The 26,207-nt window shown below is 38.4% G+C and overlaps 1 protein-coding gene across 4 annotated transcripts in view; it reads left to right on the top strand.

Annotated features, from left to right (window-relative positions):
• HIPK3 (homeodomain interacting protein kinase 3) overlaps positions 1 to 26,207 on the top strand; it is a 104,112-nt gene that overhangs the window by 73,241 nt on the left and 4,664 nt on the right. For 2 of the 4 annotated variants that reach the window (XM_030484981.1, XM_030484982.1), the window contains exons 3-15: positions 8,596 to 8,719; positions 12,278 to 12,397; positions 13,477 to 13,563; positions 14,405 to 14,589; positions 15,384 to 15,543; positions 15,915 to 16,038; positions 18,764 to 18,885; positions 19,051 to 19,178; positions 19,287 to 19,448; positions 20,120 to 20,416; positions 21,289 to 21,429; positions 24,517 to 24,752; positions 25,029 to 25,156. In XM_030484981.1, the coding sequence (XP_030340841.1) occupies positions 8,596 to 8,719; positions 12,278 to 12,397; positions 13,477 to 13,563; positions 14,405 to 14,589; positions 15,384 to 15,543; positions 15,915 to 16,038; positions 18,764 to 18,885; positions 19,051 to 19,178; positions 19,287 to 19,448; positions 20,120 to 20,416; positions 21,289 to 21,429; positions 24,517 to 24,752; positions 25,029 to 25,156 (2,014 nt within the window). The remainder of the gene's footprint in view (positions 1 to 8,595; positions 8,720 to 12,277; positions 12,398 to 13,476; positions 13,564 to 14,404; positions 14,590 to 15,383; positions 15,544 to 15,914; positions 16,039 to 18,763; positions 18,886 to 19,050; positions 19,179 to 19,286; positions 19,449 to 20,119; positions 20,417 to 21,288; positions 21,430 to 24,516; positions 24,753 to 25,028; positions 25,157 to 26,207) is intronic. The other 2 variants (XM_030484983.1, XM_030484984.1) reach the window with 2 other exon arrangements.

Genomic DNA, 26,207 nt, shown 5'->3' with positions numbered 1-26,207 from the left:
TGTTTACAAAGCAGAGCTTGCAGGAATGCTGGGCTACTTTGCTGTAGTCGCATTCCTGTTGCAGCATGTTGTCGGGGTCTGACATGACATCAATCTGGATGTAATAGATACAGAGTTAAGCAGTTTATTTTAGGATCTGAAACTCTTCTAAGAATAGACAGGCTCTCCTTTCCACAGGAAAGGACAAGTAAATTAAAATGGGATACCAGGGAAGGAAAAATAGGGGAAAAGCAAAGTGGAAAAAGTATCTAAGAAAAACAAAAAATGAAAAAACCCAACAGTCTGGTCCTGGTGGGGTTCGAGGCTGGGGTGAAACACATGAAGGGACCACTGCATATGGATTCTTTCTGCAGTGCAGTGGCAAGCAGGTGATGGGACATCCTGGAAAGCTGAAGTCTTGCAGTCTAACCTACGAAAATAACCCGTGTAATTTTCCTTGCTAGCAGTCCGTAGGTTTAATTCAGCAGAGGGGAAATAAATAACTTTTTACATTTTCTAATGCAACTTCTTAGTTTTGCTAGAACATTAGCAGATGACTTTCCACAGTGCCCCAAAGGGTAGGTAGGCTCTTCAGCACTTCCCCGTGGTTACGTTAGCGGGATCACTAAACCCTGGGTAGTGATGTGACTGGTTCTTGTGGTGTCTGTTTACACCAGGGGGCTAATCATAGAAATCTGTACGGGAAGAACTCCCCAAGACAGTCAGTCAGCTCACTTGCCAGTGCATCATAAAGGGCTACAGCAGCATACCAATTAAAGTTAAGGTTGTTGGATGTTGAGGGTGTTTTTCTGCATTGTTATGTGGAATATTCTGATAAAATGTGTATCTGTTGGGTATGAATATAGCAGGAGATTTAGAACCTAGAGGGGTTTTAAAATAGTCTTATTCACCAAAATGTCTCTACTAGTGTAACCCTGAGAACACAGATTTAATTTCATTTATGTTAACCCACCTGCCTCAGTTGCTGCTCGGTAGGTTTTCTGTCATGGCTTTCTTGTGGTGTTTCTATTTTTTATTTATTTTTTCTAACTTAGCAGCTGGCATAGCTATTAAAGGGGTATGTACAAAGTTTTAAGTGTTAATTTCTCCTACAAGTCATTTGCTTGTCTTTTAAAATAAAACGACTTTTTATTGTTGTCAGTTTGATTCTTGATTTGTCAATGTTTTTTATAATCCTGTATCACTCCATAAATTTTCTGTAACAAAAATACTGACACTTTTCCAAATTTGCAAGTTCTTTTTTCTTTCTTTTGTTTCTTCTGACAATTTCTTTCTTTGAGAGCAGGATTATGTTATGGGCAACAACCCTCGGTCTACAAGTCAGGATGGTAGCCTGTGCAAGTCTGATTCCATAATAGACAGTGAGAGTCTTATTCCAGTATTATGTGGGACGTTATTCAGAAGGTAAATAAGATAAACATAGTAGTTCATACAAATACAGAATGATCTGGAGGCCTGAGGGGTGAATAACAGGACATTGCTCTGCCTCTTGGGGAATATTTGTGTTGATTTTTGGTGAGCTTTCTGTAGCTTAAACAATGTAATTTTCAGTAAAAACTTAGCCTAAGTTGCAAAATTTATGACACTACCACTTGGCATCATCCAAATGGGCATACAGCAGCGGTAAAAACCCCATAAATACCTTTTGCAGTGGATGAGGACATGGCAGATGTTGTTACCCTCTCAGGTGTCTGCATGGCTTGTTCCTTTCTCTTGCGGTATGCTTGCCTCAAGAACTGTGCAACAGCTGTGTGTTCAAAAAAGATTTCCAGTTGTGTGATTTCTCAGCCTCTTGGGGCTGAGCTGCAGACCTGCAGCAGGCAGGTGAGTCTTTGCACTGTGTTGGAGAGCAAACCCGTTTTTGCAAGTGTTGCTGCAGAATGAAAGGAATTTTCTTTTGTGTCTTCAGGGTTGACTTTCCTTTTGTCTTGTGTATGTGGTTTTTTTGTTTCTTTTGGTTTTGGTTTTTTATAGCTGGTTAATATAAAATAATTTATTATGATTTGCATGATCTTTGATGGAACATCCATATCCTTGTGTTCTCTAGTATTTTTACTGAACTGTGCAAAAGTGGCAGTCCATGTAAATATGAGACCCTCATGCTTATCTGTCATATCAGAAACGGATACCTCTTTCGCTTGTCTTGTGTCTGGTGGGAGTCCCTGGGTAGTCCTAAGGAAGCAAGCAGCCTGATGCACCTAAGGATGCTTCCTTAGGGCCACTATGACATTGTACCCTCAGTCCAGATGTAGGAGTGTCATCATCAGCATGAAAGCACCAGAAGCCTGCACACAAAACTGACTTACAAGGTCTTGCTATTTTTGATGAGGATGCTACAAACAAATAAAATGGAAGGATAAAGGTTCTTCAGGAAGGACGGGCACCACGAGATGAAGAGGAGTTGTTGCCATCCATGTCAGTAGATGAAGCTAGAGTGCATGAAGCTCCACTAGGAGATGGATGAGGAGCCAACTGAGAGCTTCTGGGTCAGGATTAAAGGGAGGGCAGGGACAGGGGGCATTACAGTGGGGGTCTGCTACAGGCAATCTGGCAAGGAAGAATCTACTTTGCTTAATTTTCAAGTAATTAAAAAACTGCTTAGTATATCAAGTACATAAATAAATCACTTAGTAAGCTGCAGTCTTTCTGAGGAAAAACAAAATCATGAAAAGGCAGAAGTATAAACATCATCTGGTTTTAATAACAACATCTCATTTCACTAGAGATAAAGAATAAATGGAAAAGAGTCTATTGAAGTCACTTTATTATTCTCAGCTAAAAAAATAAAAAAGGAACAACTAGATTATTATCTTTAGTACTTCTAGTAAGTGGTAAGAGAAAGGGTATTAAGTTAAAATTTGTGACAACTTGTTCAAAACAAATTTCTTTTTCAGTATTAAGAAAGAGTGCTAGGATAGTTTGCTTGTAATTTGGTATTATTTGACAGAATTACCTAGGATTTATTTGGGTTTTGTCTGGTTTGATTTCTTGTCTTTTTTTTTGCCTGCCTTCAGTTGTGAGCACTATGTTTTAGTTAAATATTTTTTTTTTTTTTTTTTTATTTTGCAGCGATTGCTTCTTTTTGTAAGCAGTTACGTATTTGGGCCTCTCTCTAGATAAGGTTTTAAAATTCTATTTCCTCAAGGTCAGATCACAGTTCAAAGTTAAACTGGCAGCTGCATGTCAGTTGTACCTTACACCTAACAGTGGAAGGATCTTATGTTAGGTAGGTCTTTTCTAGCCATTGAACATTGTGTAGTTCTGTGAAATGTTTTGTTATGCTAAAATGAAGTGTCTTCTACCGGGAAATGAGAATTCCTTCTGCTCAGTGCTGTGGACACCACTGCAGCGATGCTGTGGCCCTGGAAGTTCGCAGGAGATCCGGTGACTTTTTTCCTCCTGTCCTTACTGTCAGTTGCCATGTGAGAGTCTGGTAGCGCTCTAGGCTCCTTTAAAGGAGGAATGAAATTATGAATGAGCGGATAACTTCTCATACCATCCGGAACATATTTGTTCTCCCTGTGTTTTGTGATCTATGGTGACGGCCCTAAATTGCAGAGTAGTGGTTTTGATTCTTTCCTGCCACCTCAAAGACACAGATGCCTCTATACAGCTTTACTAATGTTTCCAGAGTCTGTCTCTGAGCACTTACATTTTGCTTTCAGTTTAAATCTTATCTTCTTAGAATTTAAAAGAAAACAACAAACCAACCAAAAAACCCACCAAAAAAATCAGAGTTTGCTAGTTATGTACTTCCCAATACCTAATGCAGAGTTAAAAGAACAGTAGAAAACTGTACAAGAAAAGCCAGGCTTCTGAACGTAAATCTATAATGCAGTTTTGCATTATAGATTTACATCAACAGCCCTTTCAAAGGACATGGGTCAAGCTTGTTGTCCGGCATACCATACCTGCTTTTCAAAGACCAAATGTACATTAACACATGGCACTACCAGTCTGTATTCTAACATCTCAATGGGCTTAAAAGCAAGAGACAATTCAGCTATGAAAGTGTTTCTGAAAAATCACTCAAGCAAACATCTTAGCTGTAACATGACTTTTTTAAAGACTTTATAAATTTTAGTGACGTAATTCTACCAAAATGGCATTAAGAATAAAAGTTATTTTGACCAGGAAGAAGATTGTAGAGACTCTTTAGTTTGAATCAAGATATTTGCTTGAGTAGCTCTTATTTTTGTGCAACAATAGTGATTTTAATATGTAGGAAATGAGATACACATATGTTACGAGGTCAGTGGTCTATGTATTCTGCTGGTTTGTTGCTGGAGAAAGTTTACTATAGCAGCAGGTTGTGCTTCAGTGTTTTCTGATGCAAGTTACTTCGAACTCTACACAGTTGATGGCTGCTTTTATTGTACATTGATATCAACTTTGCTGTTTAATGTAGATATTTTTTTTTCTGTCAATCCATTCTTAAATACTTTTTTGTTGTTGGGTTTGTTTTTTTTTTACCTCAGCAGTTGCCCGTGATTCAAAGGCTAATTGTATTCTGGCTTTAAAACCCCCAGCTTTTATAATTACATCAGTCTTTAATCTCAAAAGGGGTGGGGGATTCATTGGTTTTCTGTAGTGAAACAGGGCATTAGGAACACGTGGCTGCTTCTCTTCCCTTATTTTATATGTAATTTGAGTAATGTTACTGATCATTCATTCTTTCCTGAAGCTTTATAGTTTCTAACTAGGGTTTCTTCTTGTACCCAAGTCTCTTCAAGTCTTTAATTTATATTGTCCTTCTCTGCGTCTTTTCTATTTGATGTATCCTTTTTCAGATGGGGGTGACCAAAACTGAACACAGAATTCAAAAGTGAACACACACTATTCAAGGTGAGGGAATATCATTAGTTTTATATAAGACATAATAATTTTTGGTATGTCTTTCTCCTTTAAAAATAAATACTGATGTCCTGTTTATTTTTGCTCCCAATTGTAAGATACTTTTTGTCAGTAATCTGTAAAGTTGTCTAGAGTTTTGCTTTTTGGGTTTTTTTGTTGGAAAGTTAGTTAATTTATAACTTACGAATTCTTATGAGTAATTAATGAAAAATATATGTTTATTTTCACTACGGTTTACTATACACGATGTATGATCTACTGTCACTGTGTTGATCTGATTGCATATTTGAAATTCCGTCTGAAGTCCATCACAAATGTACTAGAGAGCCAACTGTTGTTTATATCCTTCATCATCCACAGATTTTGCCTTTACATGGTTCATTCCCACTGCATCCTTCAGATTACTGAAGTGTACTTGCCTGTGGGTTTTTTTCTGAGTCTTGCCACCTTGATTTGGACCCCTCTAGCCTATGGTCTTTCCTATGTTCTTGCAGATCTCTTGAAAAGGTTTGCACTCCTCCACGTTCATGATAAAGACTGGTAGTGGAAGAAAATGAATGGTACATGAGAATACTCATTAGAGTGCCCATTACCATCTCTCATTAACTTATTACTGCATCTGATCCGTTTCTTAGCCCTCCTTTCTTTAGAGGAAGAATTAGACATCTCGCTACCCATATGTGGTCATTCCATTCATGAAGCATGTGCTGACATTATGCTGGTAGTGGGAGTGTGGAGGGCAAAAGTGTTATTCTCAGGTTTGTAATCTGTTTTGATTTTAACTCTTGCAAATTGGGTTTGTTCCCATGAGTTCTCTTGATCCATAGGATGACTTTGACCATCCTACCCTTTTGATGATTTCTTTGCATTAGTATTTGTTATAGTGATGATGGTGTGTTGTATCCAGAGCAGGTAATTATTAGGCATTGTTGCAATGAACAGGGGTAAATAGGGGTAATAACGTTTGGCTTATGTGAGAAGAGTATAAATTTGGTGTTGCATGCTCATATTAGAAATGTCTCCATTTACCTTCAACTGTATAAATTCATAGAAGCCCAAACTTATGGAGAGCCAGTACTAAAGTTCTTATTCAGGGTGTTTGAAATTGCAAAGTTCAAATGGCTTGTTAAGGCTTATATGCCTGCTTGGAAAGAATTTTGCTGCTAAACCTGTAATGAAGAGGTAGCACTGCCAAGGATACGCAAGCATTCCTAGTGTCCAGCATCTCTGGAGTAGGCAGTAGCACTTGGGAAGGAGCTCTGTGCTCCTCATAAAAGCACTATTACCTTCAGCTTCTAGCGTGGAAGTTGGTATGGGTGGTGGCTAAAGGTTTTGGTCTTGGAAAGAGATCACATAGATGTGTTGAAGAGTGGGAGACAGGAGGGGAGGAAGGCTATTTATATACTCTTCAGTCATACAGAGAGTGGCAAGCTGGTGGTCAATAAATAAAACAGTGGCATGTGGGAGACAATAGATACATTTCATACTGCCAGAAGAGAAATAGAAGTAAAAATTGCTCAGTCTTTTTAATCTCACTTCCTTGATCTGTAAGGGGGGTTTTTGTATTGTGTATGTGTTACAGGACCTCCAGTGGGAACAGAGTTGAGAAATTACCCGTGCATTCAGCAGAACTTTTCATAAAATCAGCAGTTCTGGGAAGCTGCTGGTTTAACTGTTTTGTGCTAGGGAACACACTTATTTCCTTTCCCTCTTTATGTGTGGTAGATCAGGTGCTGGGAACTGAGGAGCACCAGTCATGCCTCTCTTTAGGCATCCCTTTTCCTTAGACTTCTAAGTGCTTTTACTGGTGTTGCAGAACCACTTGGTACCCATGAAAAACTAACAGATCACTGTATTTTGAAATGCAGTAAATGTTCTCTTTTTGGTGGTCATATCTACCCTTATCCTTCTTTAATTTGCAATCCTATCCCTCAGAAGGGACGAGCGACAGACTGACTGACTGCGGCTATTTTTGTAGGGTGCACATATTAACTGTTGAATAAATGTAAGAGGTTTTAAAGAGCTTATTTTAGCAGAAGCATTTGTTAAAGCCCCTATATCCATAGGCTGTGTGTATATTCATTAACTGTTCAGGGTTGTAACATAATACAACAAAAGGAAGCATATTTTAGCAGACATCTGTAACAACCGTGCACAGGCTGCTACCCAGCTGGTGGCTGAGGGCAGCCATTGCTTACTACTGTTTCTAGTCTTGTGGCATCTAGATATATTAAATTTATTTCTTGGATAATGAAACTAGCTAACAGTTACTGCAGTATCCTGATCCCACATCACAAAAATACATATGGTTGATCCCCAGAATTTTATTGTAATCAAATCACTGTCGATGAACGTGCAACCTTGGAGCTTGGAGTATGTCTGTGTGCAGCGTCTGCCAGCTACTCCGTGTGAAAAGGAATGGTGATGTTTCAGCTCTTTGTCTGCCGTATAGCCACAAAATAGCTTCTCTGTCCCACTGTAGCATGAAAATATGTTCCCAATCCAGTACAAGTTGGTGAATTAAAGACTATTTTGATAAAGGTAAATGTCAGAGGAGAAGATTAAATGAGAATATGTAGGAATTCATTGTGGTTGGAGATTGTTTTGTATGTGGAAGGTCATTTTTGTATGTGGAAGGTCAGTGTGACACACCAGCTTGTGCTGAAGCGTAACATTGTAAGCTGTTATATGGGTGAGAAATGGTGATTTTTTTCCCACCAGTTGCAAGGGGAATTACCGTGATGGTTTTAGCCACCTTCCCACTGTTCTGTGACATGTTAAGCTAACAGATAGTCTGTTTTAAAAGTAAATCACTTCATAGTGTGACGCTTGAAATAATGCTTTATGTCTCCAGGTATCTTTCTCTATTAGCATGCAGATACATTTTAATTCTTTTCCCTTTTGTTAGTAGATTGAATGAACTGGGAGGAAAGGTTTAAAAAGCACAAATGCAATTAAAATGGGTATCTGTGAAATACTGGAATTATGTTCCACGTGAAGAGAGATGTTAAAAGCCCCTTTAGCAGCTGTATCAATGCCATTTTTCCTGTTTTTTGAGTACAGAAATAAATTCAGATGCTGTTGGTTAAATAATTCACATCTATTTCAGGTGAAAAATACGACCTGATCTCTTTAGCAAGTGCAGTGTTTTCATGTATGTGATTTAAAAATTGATCACATTCAACTGATTTGAGTGCATTAAGAGATTTGCAGTTATGTAATTAAATTGATATTTTAAAAAGCTTTAAGCGTACTGTCCAGTTGGGAAGTGTACAAGTGGATTTTCAGGTAAATCTTGTTGTTTGGTTGGTTTTTGAGATAAATGCATGTATTGTGTTTAGAATGGAGTTACAGGCATATGACATTGAGTGGGTAAATTGTTTGGGACATACTGGACTAAAGGCGAAAGTGTTGCATCAGCGACATGCTGGTTTTCGACATATCAATAATTTCATGTATGTAGCAAACTGATACTTGTAGGAAAAAAACCCGAACATCTTGGAGCTGTAAAGTTTTGCCATGGATAAGGAAAAATGCAATTTCTGATGCTATGACTTTGTTCAAATAATTAGCCTGTGTTTTCAAATAATTTTGGAATTTATTTATTTGTTTTCAAATAATTCTGAATAATTTTCGAGGTTGTTTTTTGTTCTTTGTTTTGGGTTTTTCTTTGTCATGTTGGATTGTTGAATTACTGTTTTTCCCCAAGGAAGAAATTCAGTAACCATGTTTAATTTGCAGAGCACCAGAGATCATACTGGGATTGCCGTTTTGTGAAGCCATAGACATGTGGTCATTAGGCTGTGTGATTGCAGAGCTGTTTCTTGGATGGCCACTGTACCCAGGAGCACTGGAATATGACCAGGTAGTAAAATAAATTTCACAAGCATATGCACACTTTCGGCAACTTAAGAATTTCAGATCATTACATCCAGGATTTCAAATGTTCATAATATTGCCTATGAAATAGTATTTCTTCAAGTCTGTTCAATGCTTTTAGTTTAGTCTTTATTGATTGTCCTAGAAACATAAATCTTGCTTCTAGATAGAACTGTGTATTGTGCTGCTTTTCTGAATGAAATTGCAATTTTTCCTTTTTTTGTTTTAGTTTTCCCTGTCTTGCAAAATAGATGGTAGTATTGGAGCTGATTTTCCCACTGCAAACCAAACCTTGTGGCCACCATCATTGCATTATAATCTCTCTTTTACTTGCAAAGGGGCTGACTCTTGAATGCCTGTTCGTATGTCAGGATTAGTTGTGTTCTGAATACTTTCTGATGCTTTCTGGAAATCCAACATAGCTCAAAGATTTCAGAGCCTATACTTTATGAGGAACAAGAATCAACCATCGTAACAATACTGTATATATGCAATGGCAAAGCTTGAAGCTGTGCCATTTGCTTTGTTGGAGTTTTCAGGTACTGACACCATTGGCATTAGTGACATGATGTAAAAAAAGAACATTGTAATGAAAGTTGTAGAATACTTTCTATTCAGAACACTTAAGAGAGAGAAGTCTTTAATTTTCTAGCATAATGTGGTCATTTGAAGTGAGCATAATCAACATTCTGAATATTCGCAACTGGTTTGGAACTTTGACAGTGAAGGAGTCCCAGGTGTAACAGTGCTGGCTTTTTACTAACTGCTGCATCCTTGGTTCAACATTCAGTTCAGGGGCAGTTCCCCCAGCATGTTCTTTAGGTTATTTAAATCCTGACCCTCATGTAGTGAGTGAGCTCCCTGTGTTTACAGATCAGACTACTTTTCTAAAAATTAATTTGTTAAAACCACTGTGAGTGGATATATTGATTTTGGTAACATTTCATATTTCAGTTTACTTCATTTACACATAATTCAGTGTTTTGTGGAAGTAAGCTGTGGGGTGATGCTTTGATGCATTTAGAAGGCCTTTGTGCAGGGTATTGCTGTTAAAATGGAGAATGAAAGAGGAAACAACTAACCACCATATAATTCACTATACTGTTTAAGGAAAAAGTGATTTTTGGAAGGAATCTGTAATACTGTCTCAAAAATTTCGAAGAACTTGGCAAATTTATTTACATCTAGTTTTGAAAGAAACCACAGGAGAAGATCTGGACTTTCAAGTTAAAAAAAACAAAGGGAGGGGTGCAGAACATGTGATTTCCAGGATTACATCTACTTTTGATCCCTGTACTGCTGTAACTAGCTGTTAAAAGGGATGCTGCTGTGGGAGAGGAAGGCCTTGTAAGTCTAGTTCATGGTCTTCTGATCATGATCACACATGTAGGCAGATGCTGCTTCTGGATGGGGAACAAAGCTTTGGACCAAGTCTTCAGTTGCTTGTGATGAAGAAGGGGTATGAATGGTTGAAAAGGCTGCCTGTGTCCCGATTCTTTGCTCAAATTAACTTGTCATTTGTCATAATGGCAGCAGCCCAGACTGTTAATTAACTTGTGCCAACAGGCTTACATAGCTGTGAGCCTCTGGCTCTTGCGCAGAGAGCAGTAACAGCATAAAGCTCAGTCTCATGATTATGAGGATCTTTTTTCAGAGTGATACAGAGTCTCATTTGAAAAGACAGGACCTTCTTTCCCCTGCAGCACTGCAGCCAGCTTGTCGTGCACAAAGCCCGGGCAGGTGAAAGCGGTCGAGTACAGTGCACAGTGTCTACCTTCGTAGTGCTGGCTGGCTCATCTTTGCACAGCTTGAGCAAGCCAGGTCCTTAGGACAGTGCATGCCTGTCACTTGTTTTTTGCCATCGTAGGCCCAGGGCGAGCATGGCTCAACTTCTACATACTGCCAGACAGTGCATGTAAACAGCGTTATCAGCAGTGGCAACCACCTCCCAAGATGCTGCTGTACTTCATGCAAATGACTGCATGGATGAGGGTTAATCTTCATGCCTGTAGATTTTCTGTTTGCTTAATGAGTGAATACTGGCTTTAAAAGATGTCTAGTTGAAGACAGACGTAGCATTCAAGTTTGCTGGACTAACTTAATAACTCATTCATCAGCTTGCCTGATCCTCGTGTTTGAGAAGCCCTGGTGAAAGAGGAGCTGTAACCTGCACCAGCAGGTATTACCTTTCTTTAGTCAGGCTCATCATTGTGCTTAAGCAGGTCTGCAAAACTTGCTTCAGAGAAGTCCGATGCAGGGGTTTCCTCACTGTGCATGAGTATAGCAGTTGTAGGAGATGGCTTCCAAGGGAATTCCTTTCCTCCTGCTATGTGGTGCATGTCACCAGGTAAACAAACAGGCAAGGGCTTTGTGCTGCATTTTTCCCTGTCCTTCTGGTACGTGGCAACCAATGTGCTAGCTCTTGAAAGGAAGCTCTTAGTTATTATTTGTGATTACAAGCAATAACAGCTGTACTTCTCAGTGGGAAATGGCAGCGTCTTCTGAGCTTTAATACTCATTAAAAACAGGCACAGGTGCTTAACTGCAACATTTTTGAATTAATGCATTGTCTGTTTTGCCCTAATTTCTAAGGCTTTATAATATGCTTAGAGAACAACTAAATGAACCAGAAACATTGCTGGTCAGAGTGGGATTCTCTTTATGGCCTCAAGCTGTGCCAGGAGAGGTTTAGATTGGATATTAGGAAAAATTTCTTCCCCAGAAGGGTAATCAGACATTGGAACAGGCTGCCCAGGGAAGTGGTGGAGTCACCATCCCTGGAAGTGTTCAGAAACTGTGTAGCTGAGGCCCTTAGTGACATGGTTTAGTGGTGGACTTGGCAGTGCTGGGGTAACGGTTGGATTTGATGATCTTAAAGGTCTTTTCCAACCTAGTTGATTCTATGATTCTATGTAGGGATTTATGGAGGATGCCAAATTCCAAAAGTTGGCAACATTGCATTTAGTTCCATCCTACTTCGTTCTGTCACTTCTTCAGCAGAAGCCTTGTGTGTACCTTTCCTTTCTACTGCGAGTGAGTTTTTCTCCTCTCAGGTGCTCCTAGCTCTCAAGTCCTCTGTCTTCCATTGAATTCATCTTCTCATCTCCCAGTTTCTGGTTCGGTGTTTTTCACTGCTGTCTCCTGTTGATTTTTTTTTTTTTTTTTTCCTTTCTTCCATTCTCTCTTATCCCTCCCTGCTCTACCTTTTCCAGGGGCTGGCCCACACCAGCAGCCCCTCTGTGGAGGTGTGTGGCATCGGAGCATTGCCCAAAGCCCTTCAGCACTTGCTCCTCTCGCACCTTCAGCCCTGGTTGCTGGAATTCTTACTCCCTCCATCCCGACTTACAACAAGCTCCATTTTCCATTATTGCCAATCATTATTCCAGTGTTAGGTTTCTCTTCTGTGTAAGATGTAATTGTCCAAACATGGTGCTCTGAGGGTGGTTAATTTTGCCGTTTTTTAAATGAAATGACAAGTTTTTAACTGGATCAGATTTTGAACATTGGAGATAAGTTATTTCCCTTTTTTCTCTTTCTGTCTCAGATTCGTTACATTTCACAGACTCAAGGTTTGCCGGGAGAGCAGTTGTTGAACATGGGGACGAAAACCGCAAGATTCTTCTGTAGAGAAACGGATGCGCCATATTCTAGTTGGAGATTAAAGGTAAACAGTATAAGGTAGTAGAAAACCACATATTATTTTGTGAGCAGAGAAACGAGAGAGACCAAAATTCACTCCAGTGCTGTTACTCCCTTCTGCATCTCCTGTGTGTTATGTCAGCCTCTGCTCTGCATGCCTTCCATTTTTTCCGTTTCCCAAAATGACCACCCCAAGCTCATGCCCATGTTTCCTCCATCCAGAGGTACTAAATGACCTTTGTTTTGATTTGTTTTGCCCCCTGCCTGGTTAGAACTTTTCACTTCACTTTTAAGAATTTGTCTCTGAGACGCCCAAACTGCTTTGTCAAAATTCATTCAAAACCAGCTCCAGGATCAGAAGTTCCTGGGAGAAAAAGGAGATGAAGAAACAACATGACTGTGTGCAGCTTCTGTCCTTCAGATCTGCTAAAACAGTCCTTGCTGGCTGAAAGCTGCAGTACCATGAAAGCAGATGAAATATGAAAATGTACTTTGGTGATCTGCACACCTTGCTTCTCTCTGAGCTACATCACTGATGGGTGATCGCATTCATTCTCTAGGATTAAAATTGTTTCCAAATTCAGTACTTAAAATATACCAACTCTGTGTGTGTGTATGTGTATGTATAGAAGTATAAAAATAACAACAAAAAAGAAAGCAAAGAGAAACTGAATAGAGTCTGCCTGGGTTTTAGGTTTTTTGTTGTTTGTTTACAGTGATGTATTGCTGCTGTTTGGAGTTAAAGGTCTGAGTTTGAGGAATTGGGTAAAATACAAGTAATAGAAAACTTGGGATAAATAAATATAAGCTCACAAGAGTTACTAAACAACTCTGCCAGGCTTTCGGCACTTCCTGTGTGATTTACAAACCATCTGTTGTAATCCAGTACTGTGATCAGTCAGACCTGAAATTTAGTAGGTTTTTTATTTTGATTTAGAAAATGAAAGTAGTCAGCAAAGCAGCATCCAAATTCACAATTGAAATGTTAACTAAAAAAACCCCCCAGAACAACAGCTTTTTTAGGTCAACACGTAAAGTTACTTTGTAGTTACAAGTGACCTTTATTGTCAACTTCTAAACTCAGCTTTTCTTTTCTATTTTGAGACATTGGAAGAGCACGAGGCAGAGACAGGTATGAAGTCTAAAGAGGCCAGAAAGTATATTTTCAACAGTTTGGATGATATAGTGCACGTGAGTATAAAAGCGTTCTTCCTTTGGCAAAAGCTGGGAGTGAATGGTGACTTGAAAACATCTTACTTAGTTTTGAAATAAACACCTTTTAGAATATTATTGTGCATCAGTCATATCTATTCTTCTCTGTATATGTTGCTCTGAGGAAAATGTCTGTGTCAGCCCTTTGGGCTTTTTATAAAGATCTTCCTTGTCATTGCTTGTGTTAAACATTGGTACTTGTCCTTGTGGTGGGGGAACCCTTTAATTTTGTGTATAATGTATACTTTCTCTTCTGCTTTATCTGCCATACTGGATAAAAAAAGAACGCATATGGAGTCTGTTATCTTAAATATAGAATTTCCAGTAAAATTCTGCCATCATAACAATGTAATTCTCAGTATAATGCTTTTTATTTTTAAACAAAGAACTGTTTCTTCACTTTTCTTTATCTAGTCAATAACAAAAGATTTTTCATTCTCTTCCATATCTTGAAAAGAAAATAAAATCTTTTTGCAAGATTAGCATTAATACGTGTTTGAATTTGATTTTTTGAAGATTACCTGTGTAGTTTAAGTTAGATCATATAAAGATCTTATCCCAAATCTTACTACAGAACTTCTAAGCCCCAGACTGGAATAAAGCCTTCAGGGGTTTTTAGCTGGGGAGGGTGAAAAGGGAGTAGTGTCTGAGCAAAAAAAAAAAGTCATCAGTTCCAAGCCAACCGCACTGGTTTGAGCTGGCAAACTCACTGTGCCCCACGTGATAAAATCACTGAGTATTAGTGTTTTACAGCAGAAGCAGTACCAGATAGAGTTCAAATAATACACATCTTCTGTCTGATTGTTTTGTTCAATGCCAGGTGAACATGGTGATGGATTTGGAGGGAAGTGACCTGTTGGCAGAGAAGGCAGATAGGAGGGAGTTTGTCAGTCTGTTGAAGAAAATGTTGCTTATCGACGCCGATTTAAGAATCACTCCAGCTGAGACCCTGAACCATTCTTTTGTTACCATGAAGCACCTCCTTGATTTTCCTCATAGCAACCAGTATGTAACACACAAAAATTACTTTAAATCTCTGTTGTAGTGAATCACGTGTATAATAGTGTTGTTTCTTCTGCTGTCAGAGCGAAAAATCTTTTGTCATTTTTGTAACATCTTAGAGAATTGTTTCAAGTGCTTGCAGTGTCAGAGACATCTACTTGGTCAAGGAAACTGTTTGAATCACTGTGGGGTTTTGTTTTTTTTTTCCTGAGAAGTAACATTCAGAGCAATAGATTTATCAAACGAGTTACTGTTTTTATGCCTGGTTGTTCCAGCACTGCAGAAACCTGGGCTTGATTTTTGGCGGTGTGAAGAGCGTTGGTTTCTGTCAGTCATTGAGAGCTAGGGTTAGGCACTTCGTCTTGAGGTGAATGCCTTGGATACCACTTTCTGTGCGTGGGTTCACATGGAATATATTGGAAGTTTTCTTGCAGTTATGGAATTGTGTATTTCAGTCTGGATTTCCAGAAGTGCAAGCATTTCACTGAAAGAAGGAGCTTTCCATCCATTTAATTTACTCTCCTTCCTGCTTGTACGCAGTTGTTACAAATGGTGTTAGATGCAAGGAGCAGGAAATAGCAGTATTTTTCCCTGATTTTAAAATATGCATTACAAAGGCTTGACATGAACATAATAATAACGATTTTTTTTTTTTATTTTTTTTTTCCCTACTTCTGTGTCCAACGGGAAATGTGGGCTTTGAACTATTTTTTGGTTTCCTTGTTCTGGGGAATTGTTTTATACATTTAACAACATGAAATTCTAATTTCAGCAACTTTATTTTCTGGTTTTGACAGAGTGAAGTCCTGTTTTCATATCATGGATATTTGCAAATGCAGATCAAATTTGTATGACTTAAGTAATCGCAATAAAACATCACTTATGAGACCAGTTGCCTCAGGCAGTGCAGCTAACCTGACTGCGAGCTTTACCAAAATTGGTCCAGTGAGGAGTCAGGTAAAAACAATTGTTTATTTTTATTTTTTATAATTATAAATTCAGTTAATACAGTTTCTCTACTAAATTTCATACCTTAAAAACGAGTGTATCTGTTAATTGACAAAATCTTTTTACTCTCGTTTTTAACTTGTGTTTTCTTAAACAAACCATTTAGAATTATGTTTCAAAAGTAAGTCACAGCCCTAGCAAAGCAGTGCTGTATTGCAGTGCCCTCTGGTGGCCAAATGGCATTACTTCCTGTGAAATGTCCGGAATCTTTAATTTTTAGAAGTTATTTTAGTTGTTTATTATATAAGCTGGTGGGAAAAGCGTGTGAGAGATTTCGATTCACAGTTATGATGTTGCCTGTATTGCATCTGTTCCCATAGGCATTAACTGCATCTGCCCATTCAGTTTTGCACCAAGGGATACCGCTGCCTGCAGGGACTGCTCAGTTTGGTTGCAGTGATGTTTTCCAACAGGCATTGATTATATGTCCTCCAACTATTCAAGGTACGTTTAACTGTAATTCTTACAGTTCCTAAAATACAAGCGTCACTATCTATCTGTTAGCAGTATTTGAATTTTCCATTATATCCACTTAAGCTGTATATTTAAAAGAATTTAATTTTATGATGAAAAAAAATAGCATGTAGGTCAGGTCCAGATATATTGCACCTTTCTGAAAGAAACAGCGAATCAGCATCTGCAGAAAATGATTTAAGCAGTCCAGGTCCTATCTTCATCTACCACACACACACACATATATATGTGTGTGTATATATATCTTGGTTAAAATAGAGGAACACAATGTAAAAGCTGAAGCAAAAAAGGAGGGTGTTCTGGAATAAAATTTGAGAGGAAACAAAAATAAAGGGAATGTCAGTGTTGTGGTGTTTTTTTATAACACTTCTTGTGGCAAATCTGGTCAATAAGGTTGGGGGTTTTTATTGGACTTCCAAGTGAATGTGTAAGAAAACATCTTAAGGACATAGGTGCCCAAATGTAAACAGAGTCACGTTTGCTGTCCTATGGTTATGATGAACCAGGACAGCTAGATAGAACTGCCACAGACTTCTCATGTCTGAAAAACACACCATTGAATCTTTGAGAATTTTCCTTGCATCGTGCTGTGAGGAGGAAAGGGCAGCTTGGCTGAACTCTCCTGTGTTACAAAGGGTAAGATTGATTTAAGCGTACAATTTTGTATTTATTGGAAGAAATAATTGGCTGAGAGTTCAATTCTCAGAACCATTTGGAAGATTGCGAGGTGGAAATGCTAGCACAAAACTATTTCCCCAGTGTAGAAAACGACCAAATAAGCATAGGCATCTCTGGAAGGACACATGGTAATGCAGTTGACCTCTGTTTCCCTAAACAAATTAATTTGTATCATGCAAATGTAGGTCTTAGTTTTTGGAGGAGTCTGTATTTAGTCTCATTTAGATCTTGGAATGTATCAAGCAAAACTTGTTTTTTCTTTTTGTAAGGGGGAAATGACAACAAACAAAACTGAACAAAATGCCAGAACACTTTCAACCTAAACTTAGAGCCCAGGAAGTCTCTTATCTTTTTAGATAAAGACAGATACAGCAGACATTATTAGTAATGTTATTTGTGGCTGCTGCATCTGTCTTGGGTTCCAGAAACTCGTGAAAGCTCCAAGTAGTCACCATGCAGCATCAGAGGCTGTATGAGCTAAGTGCATAGCTCCAGACAGATTTCCTGCTGAGCACTTAGTGTGGCTAAGTAATTTCTTATTTAAATTGTGTATATGCTTTAGACAATGACATATAGCATAATTTGAAAACCCTACTGTTTTCATTATACTCAGATGAATAAAGTAATTATGGAAAAGGAAATGGTACAGGGAGATACTTTTATCTGTGATCTATATACTGTATTCTTAGTATGATGATGAACTTCCAAATTTAAATTTTGCTACAGCTTGAATGAAGGGAATATATTGTGTCCATCACATAGGTGACAAGTTGAGTTGCTGGCACGGAGGGAAAGGGATATTAATGGTATCTGGCACTGCTTCAAGGTTTCCCTGCTTGGCTGCTCTGTTGCATATCTGAAGTGCTAAAGCTCACTACTTCTGGCAGAGTGAAGATGTTGCTCTTCTAGAGGGCTGTGTGGAAAAAATTAATCAGCAGTGTTTCAAAATTAAAAGCTGTGGACTGCATGGTTATAACTTAGTATTGTGTTATGGCATGAGAATTACCTCAGATGAAGATTTTCTTTCATCCTTTATTGTAAAGATATAAAACCAAAACAAAACACTTTTAACCTTTAGTTTAGTAGTTCTTTAGCAGTTACCTCCAAACACCCATTGCTTAGTCTTTGACTAAAACACAAGACACAAAGTGCATTTAGAAGATGTGAAATCAGTATATTTGCCTAGTATTTTTTTTTTGGCAGTATTTTTTTCTAGCATAACTGTTCTGCTACAGTATCTGTTGAAAAAATTTCCTCTTTCACTTTGTTTAACATTATTATGTCAAAAATTGCAGTGTTGCTGTACACTTGTTAGTTTCCTGTGACAATAATGAAATATATACAGAGCATGAAATGCGTCTATTTCCTATTATGCTCTTGTGGTAATATTCTAACAGTGCTATGGTTTGCATTATTTTGATGAAGAGAGGAATAGGCTTATGGATTCTACTGTAAATATTTGATGGTATACACAGAAAGTTTTGTATTGTTTCACACAAAAGAGATGGTAACAAATAGGGACGTCATACGCATGGCATTGCCAGCTATAAAAGTGGAGAGGAATGGGTTTCAGGTAGCTGGAAATACAGAGCATGAGATGTGCAAGATTCACTTGTGAGAAGCTTTGAAATCCAGTTCTACTTACTTTCTGCTTCCTTTCCAATGCTTTTAATGTAACCTCTGCGATCACTTAGAGTAAACACTTAGCTCTGCAGAAGTTTCTGCCAAAGTCATTGCGATTTCTTGTATTCTATTTCCAAACAAATAGCTATTGGCAGTTCTTTCTGGAAATTACAGCATCAAATGCTTATGCAGGTAAGTAATGGCACACAGATCTTTTAGGTGTTGATTTATTTGGCTCGAAAGTCTTAATTATGGAATCAGATAGTAAAAACATAAAAAAGATGTTATAAAATTATCCTTTATGTTTGCATTTTGCTCAGAAAATATGTGCAAGACTGGTGTTCTGCTGAAAGCTGAACACATATTGAAAGTTATGTGTTTTTCTCCCTGTTAGGAATTCCTACAAACCATAGTAAACCCGCCAGTTTCTCCCTGAGGGTGGATAACGCAGTTCCGCTGGTGACGCAAGCCCATGCAATTCAGCCACTACAGATTCGAGCAGGAATCCTTTCTCAGGTTGGCTTGCTTTCAAGTAAAAATCTTACTTGTTTTATTATCAGTTAGCAAATACTGTTACCCTGTCAAGTTCTGTTGCAGCCCCTTTTCTGTTTTGTGCTGAACTATAAGAAGCTAATGTCAATTCAGTCATCCCCCGTGTCATGAAATGTTCTCTGCTTCCAGCAGACTTGGTCGAATCAGACCCAGCAAATACTGGTTCCTGCATGGCAGCAAGTAGCGCCGGTGGCAGCTCCTGCTACATCTCTGGCCTCTGATCCTGTGGCTGGCCCACAGAGGCTTGGAGACTGGGGGTAAGCCCACATATTTGTGTGCGACACCTTAATGGCTTTGATTTAACAAGATCTATGGATGCTGATGGAAATGAGTTGCAATATCAAACTTCCTTTTCTTCTCCTCAGGAAGATGATTACCCAGGGCACCCATTACGGTTCAGTGATACCACAGCCTCTTCTAACACATCAGATAACCTTGTCTGCCCCTCAGCCAATTAGTGTGGGCATTGCACATGTCGTTTGGCCTCAGCCTGCAGCTACCAAGAGGAACAGACTGTGTCAGAACAGGTTGGTAGAATGTTTCTAACATTCAAAGATGGTGCTGTCATTGCTGTTCAGTAGACAGGGAAATAGCCTGTAACGGTGACATGTTTGTTAACGACAGTTGTACTTAAACAGTTTTCTGGGAAGATTTGTCCTTTCTGCCCAGTATTTTCAATTTGTTTTGGTAACACAGACTAGGTGGAAAAATACTTGAGATAGTAAGAGGTTTTAGCTCCTCTTCATTAGTATGTGCCTCTCATGATAGCAAAGTTGTCTTCGTAGCCTTTGTGAAGGTATAAGAATATACCGAGGTAGCTCTAAATGAGATATTCCTAAACTTATGTGGGTGAAGATCTATCAGGTTTAGACAACTGAAAATAAAGAGATACTATATATCAGGGTTGCAGTATGCCTTACAATCATCTTAAGAATAGTTTTTCTTTTACTGGTAGCCAAAAATACTTCAGCTGCTTGCTGAAGAAAATATGCCCCACTGCTATACAGAGTATTTGCAAAGGTGTGGGATGCTCAGTAAAGGGGAAAGCATGGGTTACAAAGGGCAGTATCATCAGTCTTGTATTAAGCTGGTAGCCTCTAGCTTTTGTTTTCAGGGAGAATCTTTGCAGGAAATCGGGCAGTTTTCAGGTCTGTTGCTACAGACTCACTGAATGTCAAATGGTGTGTTTTCTTCACAGGAGCAATGTGTTACAAAATACCAATGTCCAAAATTCAGCCTTTATATCTCCAAAGATACTTAACCTGAAGGCTGTAAAGAGAATAAGTTGTATAGAAGCACAGGACAATCTTAACTCGGAAGGACAGGAAAGTAACTGTTGTGAAGCATCAGTCAGGCTGGATCCTGATTCACCACTTGCAACCAAACAGCGCCAGGCTATCTTCCTTGCCAGCTCCCCCAGCCCAGCAGTCAGCGTGATCACCATCAGCAGTGACACAGATGACGATGACATAGGACGAACACATTCACTGAGAGAGTAAGAATCGACGAGTACCTTTATTAAGGTGCTACTTAAATATAACTCTCTTAGCATAGCTACTGCGTTTAATGACTCTGCAGTCAAAAAAGACAAAGAGTGCGTGTCCAGTCAAATTTCACTAAGAAGGAAACTCTGTAGCAGCATATTATTTGAAAAGGAAAAATTCTTTCAGAAGTCTACGTCTTTAATCTGTGTATGTTAGGCATTTTCAAACCAGAATACTTTCAAGTACAGCATGCTTTGTCATCATAATTCTGTCATACCCGATTTATTTGTTGCTTTGTATAATCAATGGTATCATTCTAGCAGTAGCATCCAGTAGATAATATTACATATATATGAGTAAAAAATACTTGTCTAGCAGTGCGAAAAAGTGTGCATTTGAGTACAAAAGCAGATGCTGAGTGTGGTCCCCCAGAGGAGTTTTCTTTCACGAAGTTATCAAAGGAGCATGTATCATTTTCAATGAGGGCTTTAAAGTTTAATCTTTGTTCGACTTTATTTGTACTTGTAATGATTCTGAACTGGAGGAACTTGTATTTTAAATTTAAACTTTGTCAAATGTTTCAGAGCACTGAACTGTTGTAAAAGCTTTAATTTATTTGGTTTAGTATTGATTCAGTGAAAAACTTGTTCATTTGGTAGGTTTCAAAAAATGCATGTTTAGTCTGGAATTTCCACATAACACTAAAGAGGTTTAAAATCTGTTTTGGATGTAAAAGACAAAAGGAACTGGATATTAGTTTACATTTAAGGGATCTTTTCTACTAGTTGGCCCCCTTTTATTCCATAATTACACCTAAGTCAGTGGCGTATGGAAAGAACAAATGAGAAGTGGGATGTGTGCTCACTTTCTTTTTGTGTGGTAGGTGTAAAGGCAGCCTTGACTGCGAAGCCTGCCAGAACACCCTCAACATTGACCGCGTGTGTTCTCTCAGCAGTCCTGACAGCACTCTGAGTACCAGCTCCTCCGAGCAGTCTAGTCCATCTCCTTGCAAAAGATCCAACAGGTAAAACATTGTGCTCCTTTCAATAAAAAGAGGTCCTAATATAAAGTAGACTCAGCTTATACTACAAATAGGAAAAAAAAAAAGGCAAGAGTTTTTTGTTACGTTGCCATCTGGTAAGGCTGAATGATGTATTTAAAAATTAATCTATTGGCCTACAGTTGAACAGCATAGACTCTGCTTGTATTGCTCCTAACAGATCTGTCTTGCTACACTGGAACTTTTCAGAATACTGAATGAATGATGTTTATACAGAAAATACGAACATCTTGCATGCAGCTTCCTTTAGAACAACAATCTTCTACGGTTGCAAAATTAAGTAAGCCAAAGTAGGATGGTGACAGATTTGAAGTTACCAGAACATCTTTAACTTTTGCACCCTCTTGTTGTCCTATTGTATATCTTTGTAATCTTCAATGATATTTATGCCTTTTTTTCTTCTACCAACCATAAGCATCCCTTACGTGAACACTGCTCATATGAGCAGAATTAAAATATCATCTTTGATGTCTAGCTTAAGCCTTCATTTGCGCACGTTATTCAAAATTCACTCTTAGAGAAACATTCAACGAAAATGTGAACTATTCTATGGCATTTCTTCTGCAGTATCTGAGAGCTTGACACTAAAGCATCTATCTGTGTGATACTCATAAGACATGGACCTGTGACACAGTCACAAGTTGCCACTGACTTGGGATGTTCTGGCTGGGGCACCTGCAGATGGCTTTCCCTCATATTTTAGTCCTTGCCCTTCTGGTGCTAATATGCTGAAATTTTAATCGTAGCTACTTGTGGCACTTCTACAAATCAGATTCCTAGGTATGAATTTGCGGACCAAGAAATATTTGAGATCTCTAGTTGCTGGAATTGATGAAAGGTTTGGTTTAATATGATTTACCCAATATCGCATAGAAATGCTGTGAGCTAAAGGTACAATTCATTTTCTTCAAGCAACTTGTAGCCTCCATAAGCATGACCAATTCTTTCATTTTTATTCTTCAGTTCACTTCCCATTTTCTGTAGAATAGCTTTTTGTATAGAAAAGAGTGATTCAAACTTGGAGCAGTTTCATTGTGCAAAATGAATAAGATTGGAGTCTTAATGGAAAACCGGTTTGTTTAACTGAAGATTTTTATTGCAGCATGTGTTGGTGAGGGAATGGAACTGCTAGTCTATACAGGCAGTCTTACGTGTTTGAAATTTTGGACAGCCTGGCTTAATGATGCTTTTAATGGATAATTTACATATAGAAATTATTCTGTTTATATAAACACAGTCCTCTCCCCTCAGAAGAAAAACAAACAAACAACTTGTGCATGAGCAACATTGACATCCATTTGATGTTTTGTAAGGCCTGAAATCTTGGGTGAACAAATCTCTGCAGTATTGGACACCGAATACACTGAAAGGTGTAGTAGGTTGTTATTCAATGTACTGTTAAGGGCTGGGAAGGTGTATTCAGAGGAGGTAACACGTATAGTCTGATGCGTGCTAGGACTAGTGAAAGGTTTTGTTTACTCAAGATGCAGCTTTGTGTTGTGCTTAATGCAGTCACAGGTTTAGGGGTGGATTAGCTTTCTGTTAGGTTACTAAACTGCTCCAACTCATCCAGCTAGATCCAACAACAGAAGTATAGTAATGGAGCATGTGGATAGAGTTTTCATTTTGGCATGGTGGCTTGATGTAGAAGATAATCCCAGACAAATTTCTGTGATTTCTAGGACTTTGAATATATTGAAATAAAATGTTGCCAGAGTTCTATAGGTGGACTAAACCAGGTATATTTCCCTGGTCCTATTTTCAAGTGTTTGTATTTTCTGACTGTAAAAGAAGACAGTAACTAGAAGCATTTGAAGAATTTCTGTTCAGATGGTTAAATTTTAACCAGGAATTTTGTTAGGATCTACACTTACTTATTCATCACCACATACCGTTCATGTTAGCTCCATTCTCTAGCTTTCTATGTAATCCATACCTGGCACAATCCCAGATGAGGACTAGTTAAATTTCTTTGTTGTTGTTTTTAGAGATGCATCTGTGATGTACCTTTTGCTTGTATAATAAATAATACATAAATGAGATTAATATATTTTCTGGCAATACACCTCATTGTAAATTAGTTTCCTTTCCCAGATTGTTTACTACCTGATGCCTAATAGGTGTTTGGTTCTGGTTCCACTGACTGAACTGTGGTCTCACTTCTGGCAGCCGGCATTTACCATCTTCTCAGCCCTTTCTTCTTCTGATAGAAGCGTGGAGCTTCAATAAATGTTAGCAAAGGCTATTATTATGAGTTGGTTTGTTCACTTCTTTCTCTTCCAGCTGCCTTGGTAAAAGCAGTGGTTGAGTAAGTGAGTTTGCAACACTTGACCATTCCAAAGGATGTATTCCAAAGGCCGCAAGTGCTGATATAGCTGCTGTGCAAATAGAGGGTTGTGTTTGTCTCCTTCAACTGAACCTGTGACAAAGAATCTGTCAGTCATGCCAGGTGCTGCTCTTTGGAGGAGCTTCAGAGAGACCTCATTTTTCAGTAGATACAGTCTAGCGTCGCTGCTGGTGTTTGATCTGCAGATGAGCAGCTGCCTGCCACCATGCAGATTGCTTCCTCAGCATATTTTCTCCCTTCCTGACTCTCAAGGGCCCCAGGAACAGCTTTTCACAGACTCTGGGATGTGGCTGGTTTCTAGAAGGAAATTAAATCAGTATGTTCTCATTTGCTAGTGTAATAACCATCGGGGAACCTTTATGTTTTGATTCAGGAAGAGGTGAAATTATCTTCTTCAACCTTTTCTTTGACCTAAAAACATAAAATTCAGTGGTTTATTTAAAAAATAAATTACAAAGTGGATACAAGTTGGGTTATGTATCTAGATCTTTATGTAGAATTATCTCCTTTCTATAAGCCTTGGGTAGTATAGCTGAAATGTTGAACTGCCATCTGAATATTCATGCTTGTATAATTAAAATGTAACCGTTTTCATCCCCCTTGCAGTAGTTTCATTTCTATACATTTCATGTGATAATTTAATAAAATGCATCTATGTTATAACAATGTGTTTGTTTCAATGCAATACTTTTATGTCTTGACAGTATGTCAGATGACGAACAGGAGAGTGGATGTGATACAGTAGATGGTTCCCCAACTTCAGACTCTTCAGGACATGACAGCCCGTTTGCGGAAAATGGCTTCGTAGCTAATACCAATAAAAATAAGGAAGCAAGAGCATCTGTTAAGCCTGAAAGCAAATCGGCTGTTTGTACGGTAGTGGTACCACCAATGAGACTTGCAAACAGGTTACACCTTGATGAACAGATGGTGAATACAGGTGAGTTAGTTCAGGTGTTTTTTTTTTTCTTTCTAGACCAGTAGATAAGAACAGAAACTTGAATATTTGTTCAATAGCCATACATATGGAGATTTTGCCCTACTCATATATCTGCTAATCTGTAATAAACGCTTCTAAATTGTGTTGGGTTTTGACTTTAATTAGTGTATTATTATTTCTCCCTGTATGCTGAAGCAAATGAAACTTTGTCTAACTTTTGTTAAAAGAGAATAGTGGCAGCAAAACCATAACATTGTTCATTTTATATCTTGGAAGATTCTACATGCCAGCCACTAAAAAAGGGTCGGTCTGTCCTGGGAAGGATAAACCATTCTTCTATTGTAGGAAACCGTCAGCAAAAACTGGCATCAGCATTCCATCAGCAACATGTAAACTTCAGTCAGGTACGTATATTTGCTCACTTCTGAGAAGTACTTTTTCTGTCTTGAGGTTCCAAACATGCTGAATGCTCACAATTTCAATTGCTGTTAATGGCAACTGCAGATTTTCAACAGCTTGATCACAGAAGTGTTCAAATCTTGAAAAATGGATTTCAACTTACTGGGCAAGTCATGAGTATCTTTCACTTTTGGTGATTTTCTTAAAGCAGCTGACTTTATTTTTTTAAAATGATAGAAAAGCTACACTGGGAAAATTAGCAATGCCTATATAAAATCAAAGCACGAGACAAAGTGGAAAATATTTTAATATTTTTTTTTCTCCTACATCCAGATGTTAAAATGCCCAATAGTGCACGTTTAAAAACTGCAGCTCTGTTTCAGTCTTGTTCTGTTAGTAGTGTGCATGAGAACGCTTGTAGTTTGAGTATCCAGAGATAGGATAGAGCTTAGCAAATCCAACTGTTTCTTACCCTTGCTGCCAGGTAGTGAAGCTGGGGAGGGTGGGTGAGAGGGAGAGGTTGTGATTGTAGTTCAATCTGATGTTGGAAGACAGCCAAATGAATTTAAAAGCTACGTTTATAATTTCCCAACAACATAATAAATGTGTCTGCTGTGGCTGAGAACTGAAGTTGAAGTTTAAGCCCCTTTTAATTAATTAATTTTGAGCTGTAGCTGCACTGAGCTTTTGTTTAGGTATCTGGAGGTAGATTTAATATAAAAGCAGTACCTGTTTGTCAAAGCCTTGCAGAGTAATTGTGAATATGAAATTGTAAGTTAAATACTAAAAGCAAGCATGCTATGGGGAGATAAGAGGATTTACCAATAATGACTTGAATAGTTTAGACTGAAAGAAACATTTGGGTGGGTGACATGATCTCCCCTTCTGCGTGATAATGCAGAAGGATTGGTTTAATTAATTCTAAGCAAACCTTAATGTGATCAGCGTAGTATTAATTTTTAATCTCTTCCATGACAGCCGCTCCTCAGCCTCTTGGCAGAAAGCGTAGAACGTTATTTTCATTACAGAAATTTATGCTGATCCTTCCTTCTTTGA

Source organism: Strigops habroptila, chromosome 4, assembly GCF_004027225.2.
Source record: "Strigops habroptila isolate Jane chromosome 4, bStrHab1.2.pri, whole genome shotgun sequence".
NCBI lineage: Eukaryota > Metazoa > Chordata > Aves > Psittaciformes > Psittacidae > Strigops > Strigops habroptila.
This window is presented reverse-complemented; position numbering and strand designations above follow the sequence as displayed.